At 64.6% G+C, this 18199-nt stretch overlaps 2 protein-coding genes across 4 annotated transcripts; both read right to left on the reverse strand.

The window, feature by feature from the left end:
* Positions 1-1849: 1849 nt before the first annotated feature.
* LOC113967859 (myeloid-associated differentiation marker homolog) lies at positions 1850-3788 on the reverse strand. Its single transcript, XM_027683839.1, has one exon. It carries the CDS (start codon positions 3764-3766, stop codon positions 2102-2104), a length of 1665 nt encoding a protein of 554 aa, XP_027539640.1. The 5' UTR covers positions 3767-3788; the 3' UTR covers positions 1850-2101.
* A 2-nt stretch (positions 3789-3790) lies between these two features.
* SEPT12 (septin 12) lies at positions 3791-14877 on the reverse strand. 3 transcript variants are annotated; one of them, XM_027683835.1, is made up of 11 exons: positions 14823-14877; positions 11387-12466; positions 6450-6647; positions 5778-5906; positions 5544-5625; positions 5314-5451; positions 4958-5075; positions 4788-4883; positions 4577-4673; positions 4286-4337; positions 3791-4183 (listed from the first exon to the last, which is right to left on the reverse strand). In XM_027683835.1, the coding sequence occupies exons 1-11, from the start codon at positions 14875-14877 to the stop codon at positions 4039-4041; spliced, it is 2190 nt and encodes a 729-aa protein (XP_027539636.1). In that variant the 3' UTR covers positions 3791-4038. The 3 variants fall into 3 exon arrangements, with proteins under 3 accessions (XP_027539636.1, XP_027539638.1, XP_027539637.1); XM_027683837.1 differs by lacking the exons at positions 11387-12466; positions 14823-14877 and adding an exon at positions 9605-9708; XM_027683836.1 differs by lacking the exons at positions 11387-12466; positions 14823-14877 and adding an exon at positions 7317-7460.
* Between the last annotated feature and the right edge of the window lie 3322 nt (positions 14878-18199).

Raw genomic sequence — 18199 nt, forward strand, 5'->3', positions numbered from 1 at the left:
CAGCGCCGGCATCGGCACCGGCACCGCACCGGCACCGCACCGGGACAGCACCGGCACTGCACTGGCACCGGCACCGCACCGACACCGCACCGGCACAGGCACCGGCACCGCACCGGCACCGCGCCGGCATCAGCACCGCACCGGGACCCTACCGGCACCACAGCGGCACCTCAGCGGCACCGGCATCGCATCGCACCGGCGCTGCCACCGGCACTGCACCGCAATGACAGCAGCACCAGCACTGGCACTGCACTGGCAATGGCACCGCACCGGCACCGCGGCCCCATGGCTCGGCACGGCACCGAGAGGCCCTCTGGCACGGCATGGCACAGCACCGGGGCTCCCGTGGCACAGCACAGGCCGGCACCGGGGCATCCCTGGCAAGGCACAGCACAGCACAGCACCAGGGCTTCCTGCACCCACCAAGTCTCAGGTCCTCCCAGAGACCCTCAGCACCCACCGTGTGCCACAGCTGGGAGGTGCCCTGGGGTCCCATCAAGGCACTGAGCCCCGACGAGGCTCCTGAGCTGGACTCCCACTGGGAACTCCCCAGATCTCCTCACCCACTGCCAGCCTGGCCCCTGCCCCCTCAGCCCCTCCACACCCCAAGTGCCAGCACTGCCCATGTGCCACCCCCAGCCAAACGTGTCACCGGCACAGCTCATCACCAGCGACACCACTGCTTTCCTGTGCTTCCCAGCCTCCCCGTGCTTCCCAGCCTCCTTCCTCTGGGAATTTCCATCATCTTGGGCACCATCAATATCCACACTTGGGTGCTGCGCTGGGTTGCGCCTCTCCACTGCCATTTTCCTGTTATTTCTCCCCAAAATTCTGCTGTTCCCTCCAGCCCCGCTGCCTGGGGTGCAGGGGAGCAGCCCATTGTGCCACGGAATGGCCACTGTGGGGACATGGACTGGGCAATGGGGACACCCACCAGGCCACTCTGCACTGCTGTCTCTGAAGGTGCTGTGACCCCACACTGCAGTGGCCCTGGCAGAGGGCATGGAGGTCCCACCTGCCCGGGCACCGGGGCACCCATGGGCTCTTTCATGGTGGCTGGTTTGTGCCATCTCCTGATGGTGGGGACCCCACTCTGTGTCACCCTGCGAGCCCCAAGGCAGCAGTGATGGCCCCGGGCTGTGGCCAGGGCAAGCAGTGGCATAAGGAACAGCGTGGGGACAGTGGCCCCAAAACCTTCCGGGGTGCCCCATGGGCACCCATCCCACATCCGGGAGCACAGTGCCAGGAACTCTGCCTGCGGGCACGCCTTCCCCTGCCTTCACTGCACTGTTGCCTCCTCCCAGCCTGCAGTGCCACCATCCCCCTGGTGACATGTGTCAGTGCCACCAGCTCTGGTGGCACTGGGTGACAGCCACCCCTCTGCCCTGTTTTCCCCCAGGGAGGGGACATTACAGCAGCCCCCAAAGGGTAAACAGCAGGCACAGGTCTCCTGCCCACGTGGCTGGGACCAAACCCAGCAGGGCTCCAGCTGGGGGGACTGTGGCGGTGACAAGGACCCTGTAGTGCTGGTGACAAGAACCTGGCAGGCTCTCAGAACCCCCCCAGCAGCCACATTCCTCCTGAACCTGTTTGGCAGGGCCCCGTGCAGGTGCCAAGGAAAAGGCATCTGGGTTGGGCTTTTCCTGGTCATGCCCTGCTTCACTCTGGTGCCAAGTCAACAAGGAGGAAAAGGAGTATTTGCTGAAGCCTGGTACCCTCCCATACTTCTGCTGCTGCCCCCCAGAGTCACCCGTGGCCCCAAATGCTGCTGGTGCCCCACAGTTTCTCACCCCCCTGGGAGGATCCTGCAGAAAATTGAGAAGGGGAAGAAAGAGGAGGCAGAAACAAGTGAAAAATTACCCAATTTAATCCCCAAGCCCCCCCAAGCTCCAGGGTTTCAGTAGTCCCCTGTGGCCCCCCCAGCCCCCTACCTGTGCAGCCTATAGGGCCCCCAGCTGAGCACACCCCGGGCGTGCCCCACAGCTCTGCTTGGGCGCAGAGAGAAGGAGCTTTCCAAGGCATTCAGCCTCTTCCTCCACTCCACCGGCAGCCCCATGCTGGGACCCAGCCCTCAACCCAGTCCTCACCCCACCCAGAGCCCTTAGGAAGGTGTCCTGATGAAGACCATCCTGCTGGAGTAGACCAGGTCCACCAAGTAGGCGATGAGGTTGAAGATGGTGAGGAAGGTGATCCCCAGGTGCTTGTCCCACGGGCAGCTCCTGCCGCAGGTGCTGGGGCGGCCCTTTCCCTTGAAGCTGTAGAGGGGCCAGAGGACAGTGGCAGTGATGTACATCAGCAGGGCCAGGAAGTTGTACCCCACCAGCACCTTGTCCAGCGGGCAGGGAATGTAGGCGAGGCACCGGCCGATGGTGAAGATGATGATGAGGAGGGTGAAGATGAAGCAGATGGAGTAGACAGCCACACACCACATCAGGCCGGGTTCCTTATTGTATTCATCCAGCAAGGAAAAGATAAGACAAGCCACGTAGGCTTCGAAGACCTTGAGGAGCCCAGGCACAGTGGAGAGGAAGCTGCTGATGTCCCCGGGCTTGGCACGGGTCAGTCCCACCTCGATGGCGTAGGCGAGGAAGCAGAGGAAGGAGGTGGTGGTGGCCACGGCCTGCCGAGCACACTTGTTGCTGCTGCAGGGGCTGCTGATGAAGGTGGCAGGGAAGACCACCGAGGCGGTGAAGACCATCAGCACCGCCAGCATGGAGAAAGCCGAGGTGAAGTCATCCCAGGAGAGCGGCAGCATGGGGTAGAGCTCCAGCAGCTCCAGCAGCAGCACCAGCAGCGTCACGATGAAGCAGAAGCACCAGGTGAACATGCACCACGTCCCAAAGGGACCCCCGAAGTTCCCCGTGGAGGCCACTAGGCTGAAGGTGAGGCAGGACAGCACGACGGCGCAGAGCCGGGCAATGCCCACCCAGGAGGTGAGGGCGAGCAGGTTCACCCTGGCCACGGCCATGGTCCCGCCGGCGCTCCCGGCCACGCCGCACGCCCCGGAACGGGCGCTGCCGGCAGCCGCTCTTATCTGGGTGCCGGAGCTGAGGGGTGGGGCACAGGGCAGGGAGCTGCCAGCCCCTCCAAGCCACTTGTGCTGAGGACCCCCGGCTGCTGCCACCAGCACCGCACACAGCTGGCCCGGTGGCTGCTGGGGGCTGGCGGCCACGCCGGCGGGTGGATCATTAACGCGGGGCCGGGCAAAGGGTGCCGGTGCTGGCGGTGATGACGAGCCCCACGGTGGGGCTGGGGCAGGCAGGAAACACCGTGTGCCACCGTCCTGGCACCGTGCCCCAGCCCTGCCCACAGCAGGAGGCACAAAGGGGCCTTTCATGCACCCCAGGAGCACCGGGGGGACCACCCGGACACCCCATCCCCACAGAGTGCCAGGGTTGGATGCCAGCGGGGCAGCACTCACGGGACCCACCTGAAGGGGTTGGGGGCTGAATCCAGTGTTGGGTGCCCCTGGCAGGGGGGTGCCACAGCTGGGTGTAGCCCCCTCACACCCTTGCAGGCGACACCTCCACACCCCTCTGACACCTCCACACACCTCTGGCACCTCCACACCCCTTCTGGCACCTCCACAACCTGATAAGTGGCTCAAAGTCCACCTGTGCCAGCTGCTATCACAGGTTAGAACGGGTGAGGTGACCATGGGGAGGGCACCCGCACCCTGCCCACCCTGGCACACCCCACGGGCAGCACCCCCACCTCCCCGGGGTGCCTGGGGGAGTCTCATCCCAGAGCAGCACAGGTGGCACATCAGAAGTGCAGAGTGCAGCAGGAGGAGGATGATGGCAAAGGCTGAAGGCTCCAGCCTGACCTTTAATGTCACACAGGGTCCATGGGGTCTGTGCCCACGGCAGAGCTTGGGGATGAGGGACCCACATCGGGGCAGCTGGGCACTGTCAGGGGTCACCTCAGCCCAAATTAACACGGGCTCCTCACCCCAGGCAGGGTCTGGGCACAGCCATGGTGGGCAGGAGTGGGCACTGCCACGGGGTCCAGTGGTGGCTCTGGGGGGCATGAGGTGGCTCAGAGGTGGCTGCCACCCTCACCTTTGCCAGGCAGCCCGTTGAGGGGGCTCAGCACTGGCCGGTTGCTCTCATTCAGCCGCCGCACGCGGTAGCTCTCGTAGTGGACATTGTGAGTGATGTCCTTCAGGTCCTGCAGGTGTGACCTGCTCAGGGTGGCAAGGGGAGGAAGGGCATCATGTCACTGTCCCCTCTGCCCTGCTGTCACATCAGGAATTCCAGCACCCCCTACCCGGTTCCCCACTCACCGGATCAGCAGGTCCCGCAGGAGGGGGAACTCGCAGTGTGCTGGGTTCTCCACTGCAAAGCAAGGCAGAGGGGCAGCAGGTGGGTAGTGAGCAGGCAAGAGGGCATGGTGGTGACTGGATGCCCAGGGAGCACATCTCAACGTGCTCCAGGTACCACCGGAGCACCAGCATGGCTCCGTGACACATCTCAGCACCCACCCAGGCAGGGACGCACCCCTGGGTGCTGCTCCCCGTAGCCCCAAGGGCCCCCCACGCCTGGGGAGGGCTGGAGGTGCAAAGGGCTCTGCTCACCTTCGATGATGCCCCACTTGGTCTTGCGGCCCAGCACCCGCTTGCCATTCACCTGGTGCTCCTGGTCTGCCCCCACCACGGCAAAGGGGATCTTCTCCTGCCAGTGCAGAGTGCTGTGCTCACCCCGGGTGCTCTGGGCTGCCCCAGAGGGTCTCTCCCCCACCCTTCTCCCCAGGGTTGGCACCCCCAATCCCAGCATCCTGGCACTCACCCGAATCCTGTCATTCAGTGCCCTGTCTTCAGGGTCCTGGTCAAAGTCCTCCTGTGGGTACACGCTGATGGCGTGGGTCTTCAGGTCCTCCTGGATCTGTGGGATACAGGACTTGAGCTGGGCTGGGGATACATGGGGCACCCCAGGAGTGCCCCAGGACCTGTCCTCACCCGCTGCTTGAACTCTGCCCGTTCCTCCAGGGTGAGTGTGTCGGCTTTGGCGATCACTGGCACCACGTTGACAATCTTGCTGAGCCGCCGCATGAACTCCAGATCCAGTGGGCGCAGCCTGCCAAGGACCACCACCATCACCCTCAGGTGACCCCACCACTGTCACCGTGGGGTGACCCCGCCACCATCACTCTGAGATGGAACCACACCATTGCCCTGGGGTGACCCCACCATCATCACCCCAGGGTGACACAACCATCCCAGGATGATGTCACCACCATTACCTCAGAGTGACCCCATCACCGTCACCCTGGGGTGACCCCATCACCCCATAGGTGCTGCAAGTGAGGACTCACCAGTGACCTGTGGGGGGGACAAAGTAGACACATCCATGGACCCGAGTGTCTGGGATCTTCCTCTTGCGGGTGATGAGGATCTCCTCCCGTAGGTACCTCTCGTACTGCTCGTTGATGTACTTGATGATGGGGTCCCAGCTGAGGACAAGTTGGGGGACAACATCTGAGCTCAACCCCCACCCCAAACTGTCATGCACCGAGCTGGGCTGCTGCACCCCACCGTGTCCTACCAGTTCTCATTGTTGATCTGGTCTCCAAACCCCGGCGTGTCCGTCACTGTCAGCTTCATCTTCACCCCCTTCTCCTCGATGACTGTGGGGCAGAGGTGGGTCAGTGGGGATGAAGCATTTGGGAGAAGGAGGGGACTCGGGGTGGGGGGGGTCAGAGGCTGCCCTCAGACCTCCCCCTGGTCCTCTGTTTCTCCCAGGTGCTGGTGGGACACGACCCCATGGTGATAACCTTACCATGGGTGATAGACTGGAGCTGCACTGTCTTGGGAATACGTTCCTCCTGCCCGGGCTGCGAGGATTTGCGGCTCACCTTGGACTTGAAGAGGGTGTTCACCATTGTTGACTTCCCCAGCCCACTCTGCCCTGAGGGGACACCGGCAGCTCTGGTTTGTCCCCCAGGGTGGTAACACCTTGATATCCATTTGGGAGCATTCCAGAGGTTGGGCTAGTTCAATCTACCTCCCAAATAAATTTATTCCCCAAGGCCATAATACTTCAGTATCCACTGGGAAGCATTCCGGATGTTGGGATAGCCCATCTTATCCCCCCAAGTAAATTTATTCCCCAAGGCAATAACCCCTTGGTAGACATTTGGGAGCATCCCAGAGGTTGGAATAGTCTGGTTTATCTCCCACATAAATTTATTCCCAAGGTGATAACACCTTGGTATCCATTTGGGAGCATCCCAGCGGTTAGGAAGAGCTCACCTATCAGCATCACTATGTTATGCTGATATGGGATGTTGGGGTAGGGATGTTACTCCTCTTCAATTCTTTGCTACTTAAATAATTTAAAATCCCTTAGATTTCCTTAAAATCCCTTAAAAGCATAATTTCCCTGGGCGTAGCAGAATCAGAGCCAGGATTCCCACCCCAGCCAGGAGCAAACCCTGGACCCAATGCTCACCCACAACCATGATGTTGAACTCGAAGCCCGTCTTCATGGTTTTGATTTTCATCTGGTCGAGCACGGCTTCAATTCCCACATATCCAAAGAGCTGGCAACCCACCGGGCCAGGCGCCACGGGGACGGGCACCTCCTCCTCCTCCTCCTCCGGCGCGGCCGGCGGCTCCATGCTGCACTCCTCGGGCTCCAAGCTGCTCCCTGCACGGGTGGACAAAGGCAGGTGAGCCCGGAGCTCCTGGTGCCCACCCCTCTGCCGGCACCGTTGCCCCAGCAGCAGCCGCTCCGGCGGGCACACAGCGGGCACACAGCCCCGGCACATTCCTGGAGGCCGGCGAGGCTCAGCGTGGCAACACGAACACGCCACCCCCCGGCACACCGAGGGTTCTGAGGAGGTGCCAGTGGCACCTTTGGGGTGGCTCTGTCACTGGACCCTCCCGATGCCCCCGGTTGCTCTGCGATGTGGCATCGGGCAGCATGGCCATGGCCAGCTTCCTTTGCCCGGCCCATGCCGTCACCCAGGACAAGGCCACCTCCTGAAGCACCGCTCCCGCCCCGGCACACCCTGAGGGCTCCCGGCCTGGGGCAGGAAGAGCCATCCCCCACTGTACCCAGGCATCGGTCACTGCTGGGCAAGGGGCACTAGGGGGGTCGGAGAGCGCAGCGCAGGCACCAGCACAACCTGAGCCCCCGGGACACGGGGCTTTGTCCGGGGAACCGTGCCCAGAGCATGCCCCAGCCTGGGGACCACCGGAGCCCTGCGCCCGCTCCAGCCCTTTGTGCGGCACCTTGGGGGGCCCCCAATCCCTTTCTTCCTCCTCCTTCTCCTCCTCCTTCTGCTTCCCAGCACGGCCATTGTTCAGGTCCTACCTCGGCGCCGCGGTGCCCTCGCTCAGCTCCTCGCTACGGTCGGGGGGGTCCCCCGGGTGCCATCAGCATCCCCAGCCCCAGCAGCGCCGCAGCCCGGCCCCCTTCCCTCCGCCAGCTCCCGGCTGGCACCAAACCGTCTCTGGCTCGGCTGCCGCTCCCACGCATGACCAGCATGGCAATATCCCGCCTCCCGCAGCCCCCTCCCCGCCACAGCCAAGCCCCTGTGCCCAGTTTGCCGGCTGACTGCTGAGTGCAGAAGGCACCGACCCCGCTGTGCCCACCGGACTGTGCCCACCTCAGCCTCCAGCCAGGCCAGCGTGGATGCAGACCACCCCCGCGGCAGAGGGACACCCCTACTCCCCCCCACGGCACCCATCGCCCCCGTGGGTAGTTGCAGTGGCACTGAAGGGGAGTGGGAGTGTTTGACTGTGGGTACCATCCCCCCTGGCACCCACACACTCCCTGGCACCAGGGACCACCCCAGTAGCACCCGTGCCCAGCCCTGGCACAGCAGGGTGGGATGAGGGGTGGTGGCCGTGCCACCCCCCCCACTGCCGCAGTGCCCCACAGCGCCTGCGTCCCCCCACGCCACAGTCTCCCCCGTATGTGCCAGCCAGCTCTTGGCACCAGCGAGGCCAGAGTGGCAGCTTGTGATGGCCCAGGTTGCCAGGTGTCCTGCCGAGGCCGTGTCCGTCTGCCACACAGCCAGGGGACCAGGGACATGTGGGCAGGGGCCAACCTGAGCCAATCTGGGGTACCAGATGATGGAGCTGAACACACCCGTTGCCATGGCAACAGCATCCAGGCGGGTGGGGGGGGCACTCAGCACCCTGTGCCCACTGGGTGGGCACCTTGCCAGGGCGATGGCAGGGTTGGGGACAGCAGTGTCACATGTGCCAGCTGCCCCCTGCCCCCGTGGGTCGGGGTGTTCCTCGGAAGTGGCAAAACAGCCATAGATTTCCTGGTGACAGCAGTGACACCCAGGTGGGGGGGCTGATAGCAGGCAGGGTGCCCAGTCTTGTGGGGATCCACCCACCCAGCACTGCCCCTCCTGATGGGGTGCTCCACAGGCAGGTAGGGAGGTGGGATGGGATGTCCCCATCAGGAAGGGGACCCTGACAACCACTGGGAGAGATGCTCATCCGGACAGGCCATTGCTCCTGGGGGACACTGCCCCCCCTGCACACCCACCCTGGCCCCGCTTCCCGGTCCTTGCCAGCCCTGGAAGTTGCCAGGACAGATCCAGAACCAAGTGATGCAGCCACTGCCTGGAGCCATCCCAGATGGCTGGACACTGCAGGCAGGGAGCAGGCAGGACTTAGTGCTTGCACCCCTCAACTCCCCAGGGTGGTCCCCAGAGTGCAGCACCCCTGCAGGGGCTCAGCCATCTCCCTGTGCTGTGCCAGTGGCAGCACCAAGGAGACAACCACAGCCGGAGGGCACGTCTGGTGGAGCTGAGGGGTGACACTGGATGCTGCAGCCACAAATGCCTCCCCCACAGGGTCAGAGCCCCCACTGCCCCAGCCCTTGGTGCCAAAAAGCCCCGTCAGCGATGGCCAGCAGCCGGGTGGCCACGTGGAAGCTCTTCGGCATCCCCACGGAGCTCTGGGGCAAATGGCTCCTGCAGCCAGACCTGTTCCAGGACTCATCACAGATGCTCTTATTTTCCAGGCAGGGACAAGTAATCCCAGGTCCGTGGTCTCCTCCATGCATTTAATTACTGATGCGGGGTTAATTGGCCAGTTCCCAGGGAAGCTTGTAATAAGGCTCCAAGGGTGGAGGGTGCTGGGAGAGGATGAGCCGGGAGAGGAGCTCCCAATGCACTGTTCCCACTCCCACTGTTTGCCACTGCATCAAATTGGGCATGGGATGGGGAGAGATGGGCTTTGGATCCTGTGCAAGGGAGCTGACCCCTCTGGCAAAGGGATGGAGGATTTGGGGGATGCACCCACCACACCACAGCTCTACCCGCCCAGCCCAACATGACCCAGAAATGCTGATGCCTTTCCCAGTGCCAAACATATCCCAAGGGGACAGTGGTGACAATCCCCATGTGCAGTCAGACCCAGAGCCAGCCCACCCGTCTGGCTGGTGCAGGAGGGAGCCATGGGACGGGGACGGGGGTGGCTGGGGACCGTCACTGAGCAGAAGCAGAAGTGAACCATTGAGCGAAACCCTGCGCCTGCAGCACCGCTGGGGACTGGGGAGCAGGGACAGTCACCCAGCCCCGGTGACAGCACCCCCCTGCCCGCACACCGCCCTTCCCGGTGCCACCACACCATCCCTACCTGGGCGAGCCGGCCAGAGCCGGGGTTGTTGCTGCCGAGAGCTGGTCACTGGGGCCAAATGGCTCCTGGGGTGCAAGGCGGAGGACGGCTGCGGCCCACGGCTCCTCCTCCGCTCCTCCTCCTCCTCCTCCTCCTCCTCGCCCCAGGCCCTGCGTGGGCGACCCGGCGTGGAAGTGAAACACGGCAGCCGCCGGCTCACTTGGAGCTTCCTCCCACGGGGTGTGGGACCAACCCAGCGTGCCACAACACCCCAAGGCCACCCACGGGTGTCAGCGGCTGGGGGCCGGGGTGGCCTCCCGGGAGAGGAAACAGATCGTTCCCACCTCTTCTTGGCAGAGAAACCGCTGTGCCTGAGTGGCATCTGCCAGTCCCCTGCCAGTTCCGGGCCATCTGCAGGGCAGCCGGTGCCCACACGCTGCCCGCTGGCTCGTGTCCCACCCCGTAGCCTGGGCACGCCACGCTCGACTGCCTGCCACCAACACAGCTCCATCCTGAGCACTGCATGTGTCCCCATCACCTCGGATAGGTCCTGAGCACAGCGTTCCGGTGTCACCATAACCCTGGATCAGTCTGGAGCACCATGTCCCCATTTCCCCATCACCCTGGCTTGATCTCGAGCACTGTGTCCCTGTCACAGCCCTGAGCACTGTCCCCATCTCCTCGTTAACCCAGGTTGTCACTGAGCACTGTGTCCCCATGTCCCTGTCACCCTGCCTCAGGACCAACCACTGTCCCTGTGTGTCCCCATGCCCCTGACTCAGCCCTGAGCACCATATCCCTGTCCCCATCACCCATCTCAGCCCCGAGCGCTGCCCCCAGTGTCCCCATAACCCTGGCTCAGCCTCAAACTCTGTTCCTCCGTGTCCTCATGACCCCGGCTCGTCCGGAGCCCTGTCCCTCCTCCCGGCCGGGTGCCGCGGGGCAGCCGGGCTGGCTGGGCAGCGCACGGGCATTGCTGGGGGATGATTCACCGCAGCCCGGAGCAGATGTATGGATGCCTTTGCCGCGTTAGTACTTAGGGCCCGGCGACGGCGGCCCCACGACAGCCCAGCGAGACGGGCAAGGAGCCCCAAGCACCCCAACAGGGAGCCCCGGCGGCAGAGGCCGTCTCCCGGCCACCCCGGCGCCCTCCCGGAGAAGCTGCCGGGAAGTGAAACACGGGGAATCCCTCACCCCATGCTTGGGGACGGGCATGGGCTTGGCAGAGCCCACCCCGGCACGGTGGGAGCCGGGGGCACGGCAGCGCCGGGGAGCCCGGCATCGTTCCCCGTGGCACTCGGTGTGCGCCGAGCACGCCCCGGCGCTCCTTGGCCCCCCGCCACCTCCTGCGCCCCACGGGAAGGGAGGAACAGGATCCGCTCCCGTGCCAAGGCGAGGAGGGAAGATTGGGGAAGAAAGCGCTGGACGCGGGACAAGATCCCGGCGATAGGCGGCACGCGCGGGGCCCGGCGCGATGGGGCACATGTGTCCCGACCTGTCTCCCCGTGCCGGGAAAAACAATTAGCGCCGGGGCGGCGTGGGAAGCTCGCCAGGCACCCCGGGGCCGGGAGTGCTGCCAGCGCTGAGCTCGGCTCCGCGCTCTACAGCCGCCCCCCATCCAACGCTCTCCACGGCCCCCCGGCATGAGGAGCAGTGAGCTGGCAGGGCTCCTTCTGTCCCCAGCATCACCGTCACTCCACATCCACGCTCTCCCCGGCATCAGCGGTGGGGGTATCTTGGCAACGCTGCGCCCACCAAGGGGTCTTGGTGGGGAGAGGGGACAGAAGAGGAAGCGAGTCCTACCGTGCTCTGGTGTCCCCGCTGCCCCGCTGCCGTCTGCAGCCTTGCTGGGAGCTGCTGCCACCACGCAGGGTCCCCGTGGTCCCACCAGCCCGGTGCTGGGGGGGTTCCCTCTGGCTCCACGGGGCGCTGCCAGTGTCCCCATTGTCGGCACCAGCACCAGCCCCCCGAGGAAGGCGGGCTGGGAGCTCACTTGCACCGTCTGTGGCTGTGACACCAGCTTGAAGGTGGCGGCTTGGGGGGCTGGCAGTGGGGGCAGCCCCTCGACCCTCCCCGGGGAGGGGGCGGCGGGGGCCGGCGCTGCCTCGCCCTGGCCCCAGCACAGCGGCGGGTGCCGGCGGGACGGGATGGGGCTGGCACTGAGGGTGACCCTCAGCTGCGGCCGGGGCAGCATGCGGGGGGCCACGTCCCACCCCCCCGGCCCCTCGGGGACTGTGGGCAGCCCTGGCGCTGCCTCTGTGCCATTGTACGGGGCCAGGGAGGAGGAGGAGGAGGAGGAGGAGGAGGAAGGCTGGTGGGTGCGAGGCTGGGGTGCAGGGCTCGGGGTGCCCCACGGCGAGGGGTCTGGCACGGGGGTCCCTGGCTCCTCGGCGATGTGCAGGTCCAGCGCTGGCAGTGAGCCATGGCTGGCGGCAGCCCCACAGAGAGGGTGATCCAGCGTCCCTGGGAAAACGCTTCCATGGGATGGGACCTTCTTCAGGCCAGGGCTGGTGGCTGGGGGGGTGCCTGGTGGCAGGAGGGGCCTGGTGGGTGCAGGGCTCTCCAGGCTGGAGGATGAGCTGCGCAGGCTCTCGCCATCGCTTCCCGGCCCCGTGGCAGAGGCCTGGCAGGTCTGGAAGGAGGCGGTGCGGGCGATGCCGGTGCCGGCAGTGCCGTTGGCTCGGCCAGTGGCACGGCTGGCACTGAGCCGGGTCTGCAGCACGGGGCTGGGCGCTGGGCTGGGGCCGGCGGCAGTGCCCGAGCAGGGGGGGTGGCTGGACTGCAGCGACCGCTGGTTCTCGTCGGTGCCCGAGGACAGCGGCAACACCAGTGGGGAGCCGGGCGCCTCATCCCCATCCTCTGCCTCAAACGACTTCTTGAGTGCTGTGGGCAGAGGGATGAGAGTGGCATGAGAGTGGCACCTGATGGCACCCACTAATCTCTGCCCTGTCCCCAGCCCCATGTAAGTCCCCCCAGCACCTGCAGGTGCCCCTCGCTTATGAGCTGGTCCCACCCAGGACCCACAGTCAGCTCCCTCCCAGCCCTGCTGCATTGTCCCGGGTTTTATCATTGTTCCCAGGTTTATCTCGCCCGGGTGGCCGTGCCTCCGGCTGCCCTCGCACACACTGCCCGCTTTATTCCCCCTGTAAGGGATCTGGCCGAGTAACCAGATCCCTGCCCGACCCTCTCCCCCTGCATCCCTCCAACAGTCGGGATGGGAAGGATTCCTGCCCTTTACAGGGCGTTAACCCTGAAGCCTACTGATGGCAGGCAGGCAGAGCTATCACCACACGCAGCAGGACCGTCACAGCTCTGCCTCCCATGCGGCTTCACAGCAGCCGTGAGCCCACGGTACTGCCCTGGGGTGCGAACATGCCCCCCACATGGATCCCCCAACCTCAACGTGGGTGTCACAGGGCCTGGCTCCAGTGCAAAGCCTCAGAGGTGGGGACCCTCTCTCCCCAGGTCTGACTCCCGTGAAGACCCCACTGTGCAGCTGCCCCCTCCCTCCAGCCCCGGCCCGGGGCCCCCCCGGAGCCGCGCTCCTGCCGGCGCTGTCAGAGCGGCACAGTGCGGTGCCGGCAGCCGGTCCCGTGGCCCCGGGGGGAGCGCGGGGGGCCCAGGCCTCCCCCAGCCTTCCTCTCCCCCTCTGCCAAGCGGTGGGTGGCTGCCTCCCTCCAGGGAGGGTTGGGGGGCCCGCACTGCACCCCTGCATCCCCATGGCACTGGCACGTGTGCCAACCTGCCCCAGCACAGCGCCCGCTGGCACCGGGCCGCCCTCGCCCTCCTCTTCCTCGGCCCCACGGCTTGGCCATGGTGCGGGGGGCAGCGGGGCTGTGGGGGTCCCATCCCCATCCCCTCCCCGGCTCCCCCCGTGCCCGGGGCAGGGCAGGGGTCAGAGGCCGGGCTGTGGGTGCTGCTAATCACAGCTCTCCCCAGGGCAGGTATTTCTGTGGCCAGTCCTGCCCGGTCCCACCGGCCGGGCTGCTGGGGCCACGGGGTCATAGGGCCGGCGACCCCCGCCCCAATCCATCTCTCTGCTTTGGCACTGCCTGGGGCACCCCAAATGCCTCCTTTCATCCCAAACATGCCCCTGGCCCCTGACCCATCCTCACCCAGATCCCAGATGGTGTCCCTGATAGGCAGGGAAGAGGGGGAGCAGTGGGGGGGATGCAGGACAAGGTGGGGGGGTGGGAGGTGGCAGGGGGGTCGAAGGGTGGCAGGGGGTGTGCAGGGTGGCAGGGGGCTCTGGGGGATGTTGGGAGGTGAAGAGGAGGTGGCAGGAGATATAGGGGTTTAGCAGGGGTCTTTGAGGGATGGCAGGGAGTTTGGGGGAGATGACGGAGAATTTTGGGGTGCTGGCAGGGATTGAGGGGGTGTCAGCCGGCAGCGGTGGGGTTAAGATGCTCGGGGTAGGTGCACACATTCCTCCCCGGCGAGGGCAGCAGCAGCCCCGGGGTCGGGTTTCGCCGCCCGCCCCCGGCCCGGCCCCCCCGCAGCCCCCGGCCCGCGGGTGGGAGCGCGCACACACGGGGAGCGCGCACCCGCACCCACGCGAACACGGGGGGGTCCACACACACCTCCCCCACCCTCCCTGCAGCGCTTGGTAGCCTCCCCCTTGCCCACCCCACGGTCGCACCCCCCGAGAGCACCCACGCACCCACCACGCGCAGCCCCCGGGCGGGGGGGAGGAGAACAACCCCCCCCGACGTCCGCAGGGGATCCCGTCTCTCCACGATGCTCAGCACCCACAAGACGCCCCGCTCAGCACCACCCCCCCCGATATTCAGCCCGCAAGGAGGGCGCGCAGCCCCCCACGATGCCCAGTCTGGGGGGGGACCTCTCGTTTCCCCGCGATGCGGAGCCCCCGGCAGGTATTACCCTCCCCCTCCAAATCCAGCTCCCGGGGGGAAGCGCAGCCCCCCCCCATGCTCAGCCCCCCCAGACCCTCAGCCCAGCAGCATCTCCCCCGGAGCGATACCCAGCGCACGCTGCTCACCCCCGGGGGGCACTGCGGCCCCCCCAAAACCCCCAGCCAGCAGCATCCTCCCCACAACCAGCCTCCGCGCGGGGGGGGCGCAGCCCCCCACGATGCTCAGCCCTCGGGGGAGCACCACAGCCCCCCAAGACGCCCATTCAGCAGCATCCTCCCCTCCGGGGGGAAATCCCCCCTTCCTCCCGCGACACCCAGCCCCGAGCGGGGGGTCCCCCGCGCGCGCTCTCGCAGCCCCGGCCGCACCTTCGAAGTCGGAAAGGATCCCGTCCAGGTGGTCCTTGACGGAGAGCCGGGCCATGGCGGGGCGGGGGTGGCCGGGGGCTGCCGCCCACCCGGGACACCCGCATTGGGTGGGGGCAGCGCCGGGGGAGCGGAGCGGAGCCCACCGAGCCCCGGGACGGGACGGGCCGGCGCCGGCTGCCCTGGGCGGGAGGGGAAGGAGGAGGGGACCGGCCGGGGGAGGGGAGGGGAGGGGAAGAGAAAGGGAGGGGGGAGGTCCCGCCTGCGCCCCCGCCCCGGCCCGAGACCCCCCCGCCTCGCCCAGCCCGGCTCCCGGAGCTCCGGCGGCCCTGCCGCCCCCGCCCCCATCCCGGGGCACTGGGATGCTGCAGCCCCAGGCTGGGGGTCCCCGGGAAGGCTGGGGGTCCCAGGCAGAGAGGCTGTAACGGGGGGCTGGCCAGGCTAGGGAAGTTCCAGGCAGCTGGGGTAGAGGTTCTGGGCAGGCTGGGGCAGGGAGGTCCCAGGCAGGCTGTGGATCCCGGGGGGACTTTGCTCCACAAGGTTCTGCTCCCCCAGGAATTTCCGTCCTGGAGCAAGAGGAGGAAGATGGGTTGGAGCAGGCAGGGCTGCCTGTCACTGCCTCCCGGCTGGGCGTGGGGGGGTCTGTTGGAGTGTCACCAGCCTCTGGTGTGATGCTGTACCTGCCAGGGGTTGTGTCCCATGCTGGAACTCCTGGAGCATCCTGAGGACCAGCTGCAGGGGACCCTACTCCTGCCCACCCGGTGACTCAGGCAGCACCTCGGGGTGAGAGGCTGCCCTGGGGCTGCCCCCCTTAGCCCAGGGTGAGGGGCATCATCCCTCCCAGCCCGGCTGCTACAGATCAACCCTGTCCCAGCCCCATCCTGGGATGGGATCGGCAGCAGATGTGGAAGAGGAAGGAGCTGGAAATCCCTTCTCCAAACAGGGTCCTGCAGCAAAGCTCTGCCCTCACCACCCTGCAGGGAACACCCGGCAGTCGGAGCACATGGAGCACATTCCTGTGCTGGATGGGGCAGGGGCACAGCCAGGACATGGCCATGGGGTCCTGCTGGATCCTGCTGTAGAGACACAGAACACGACCAGGGAACGTGGGACAGGTCTGTCGTGGCCTTGGTCATGTCCAGGCTTTGGGAGCATCTGAAGGCGCTCACAGAATCACAGGATCATTTAGGTTGGAAAAGTCCTCTGAGATCATCGTATCCAACCATTCCCCCAGCACTGCCAAGGCCACCACTAACCCATGTCCCCAAGTGCCACATCCACATGGCTTTTAAATCCTCCAGGGATGGGGACTCCACCTCTGCCCTGGGCAGCTGTGCCAGTGCCTGACCACCATTTCTGCGAAGAAATTTTCCCAATATCCACTTAAAATCTCCCCTGGCACAACTTGATGCAATTTCCTCTCCTGTCCCTTGTTCCCTGGGAGCAGAGCTCAACCGCCCCCCCAGCTCCCCCCTCCTGTCAGGGAGTTGCAGAGCCAGAAGGTCCCCCCTGAGCCTCCTTTTCTCCAGGTTGAGCCCCCCCAGCTCCCTCAGCTGCTCCTGGTGCTCCAGACCCTTCCCCAGCTCCATTCCCTCTCTGGACACGCTCCAGCCCCTCCATGGCTTTCTTGCTGTGAGGGGCCCAGAACTGCCCCCAGGACCGGGGGTGTGTTGGGGTGCTGAGCCCACTGAGCTGGGTGGAAGGGCCGGAGTGTGGCAGGAGCTGGGCTGGGACCAGCTCTGGAGCTGTTCTGAAGGATGCAGAGACCTTTGGAGCCTTAGGACTTTTCTGGAGCAGTTTTGAAGAGGCTGGAGAGGTTTCAGGCTGTTCAAACTGCTTTTCAGAGGAGGCAAAGAAGAGCTGGAACACTTTGGAGCAGCTATGAGTATTTTTTGATGAGTTTTTGAGCAGCTTTGGAGCTCTTTCAGTGTTGCTTGTGCCCCTCTGGTGTTGTTCAGAGGGGCTTTAGGGTGGTTTCAAACCGAGAAGTTTAGAGATGTTACTGAAAAGTTTTAATGCTGTTGAGAGGTGCATGGAGAAGGCCTGGAGGGGCTTCAGGGGCCTTTTGGGGGGTGCTGGAGCACTCAAAGTGTTTCACAACCACACAGAGGAGGCGTGGAGTGCTTCAGAGCTGCCACCAGACCTTTTCTGTGATCCATTTTGAGCTATTTCAAGGAGCTTTAGAAGAGTTTAGAGGACTTCAAGTGCTACTTCGAGGCAGTTTGGGGCCTTTTAGGACTGGTTTGAGGAGCACGAGAGCTATTTGAGCAATTCAAGTGGTTCAGTGCTGCCCAGAGCTCTGTCCTTCCACAGCACAGATACTACCAGAGCTATTTAATTATCCCATTTCTAGAGCAGCTTCAAGTTGTTGGAGGTTGAGATTTCAGAGGAATTTTTTTAAGGATGTTTTAGAGTTATTTAGGGAAATCTTTGGTGCACACTAGAGCTACTTGGAGGGTGTAGAGCAGTTTGGAGTGGTACAGAGGTTCTTTAGAGATGCTCAGAAGTGCTTTAGAGGTGCTCAGGGATGTTTTAGAGCAGCTCAGGGGTATTTTAAAGCAGCTCAGGGATATTTTGGAGTAGCACAGGGACACTTCAAAGCACCTCTGGGGTGTTTTACAGCCGCTCTGGGATGTTTTGGAGCAACTCAAGGGACATTTTAGAGCATCTCGGGGCATGTTTTAGGGCAGCTCCGGGATGTTCTGGAGCAGCTCTGGGTTGGTTTAGGGCAGCTCAGGGACATTTTGTAGCCTTGGTGCTGCTCAGAGCAGTGTGGAGCACTTTGAAACAATTTGGGGGGTTTCAGAGCACTCAGGGTGTGTCAGAGCCAGTCCCCAGCACAGAGGCCCTTGGAGCTCTTTGCAGCAGCTCCGGGGCTGCTCGGAGGAGTTCAGAGGAACAGGCTGGAGCTATCCGGAGGCACGGCAGGAGCCGAGAGGGAATTTTGCACGTTCAGGCCCTTTGGGGCGGCTTATAGGGGCGGGGAGGGGGTGGGGGGAGGCTTAAAGGGGTGTGGAGCAGCTTAACAGGGTGGGAGAGAGCGTTTAAGGGATTTTTGGAGCAGTTCAGAACAGTTGAGTGCTCTGAGGGGTTTTTCCCGGTGTAAAAGGGAAAGCTCTGTGTTCCTGCCTGGAGCAGCCCCCACGTGTGTCCCTGTCTCAGCCTGCCCAATCCCTGGGCAGCAGGATCAGCTCCACAAGTCCCTCATCCCATGTGGACCCTCCAGGAAGGTGAAGGGAGAATGCCCCCATTCCCATGCACAGCTGGGCTGGGGGGAAGATTTTGGCTCCCTCTGACCTTGACCCCTCCGGAGTGAGCCAGGTCCAGCCTTCCCCATCCTCATCCTCCCAAAATCAGGGCACTCCAGCCAGGTCCAGCCT

Source organism: Neopelma chrysocephalum, unplaced genomic scaffold (assembly GCF_003984885.1).
Source record: "Neopelma chrysocephalum unplaced genomic scaffold, ASM398488v2 Primary Assembly neopelma1_65, whole genome shotgun sequence".
Classification (NCBI taxonomy): domain Eukaryota; kingdom Metazoa; phylum Chordata; class Aves; order Passeriformes; family Pipridae; genus Neopelma; species Neopelma chrysocephalum.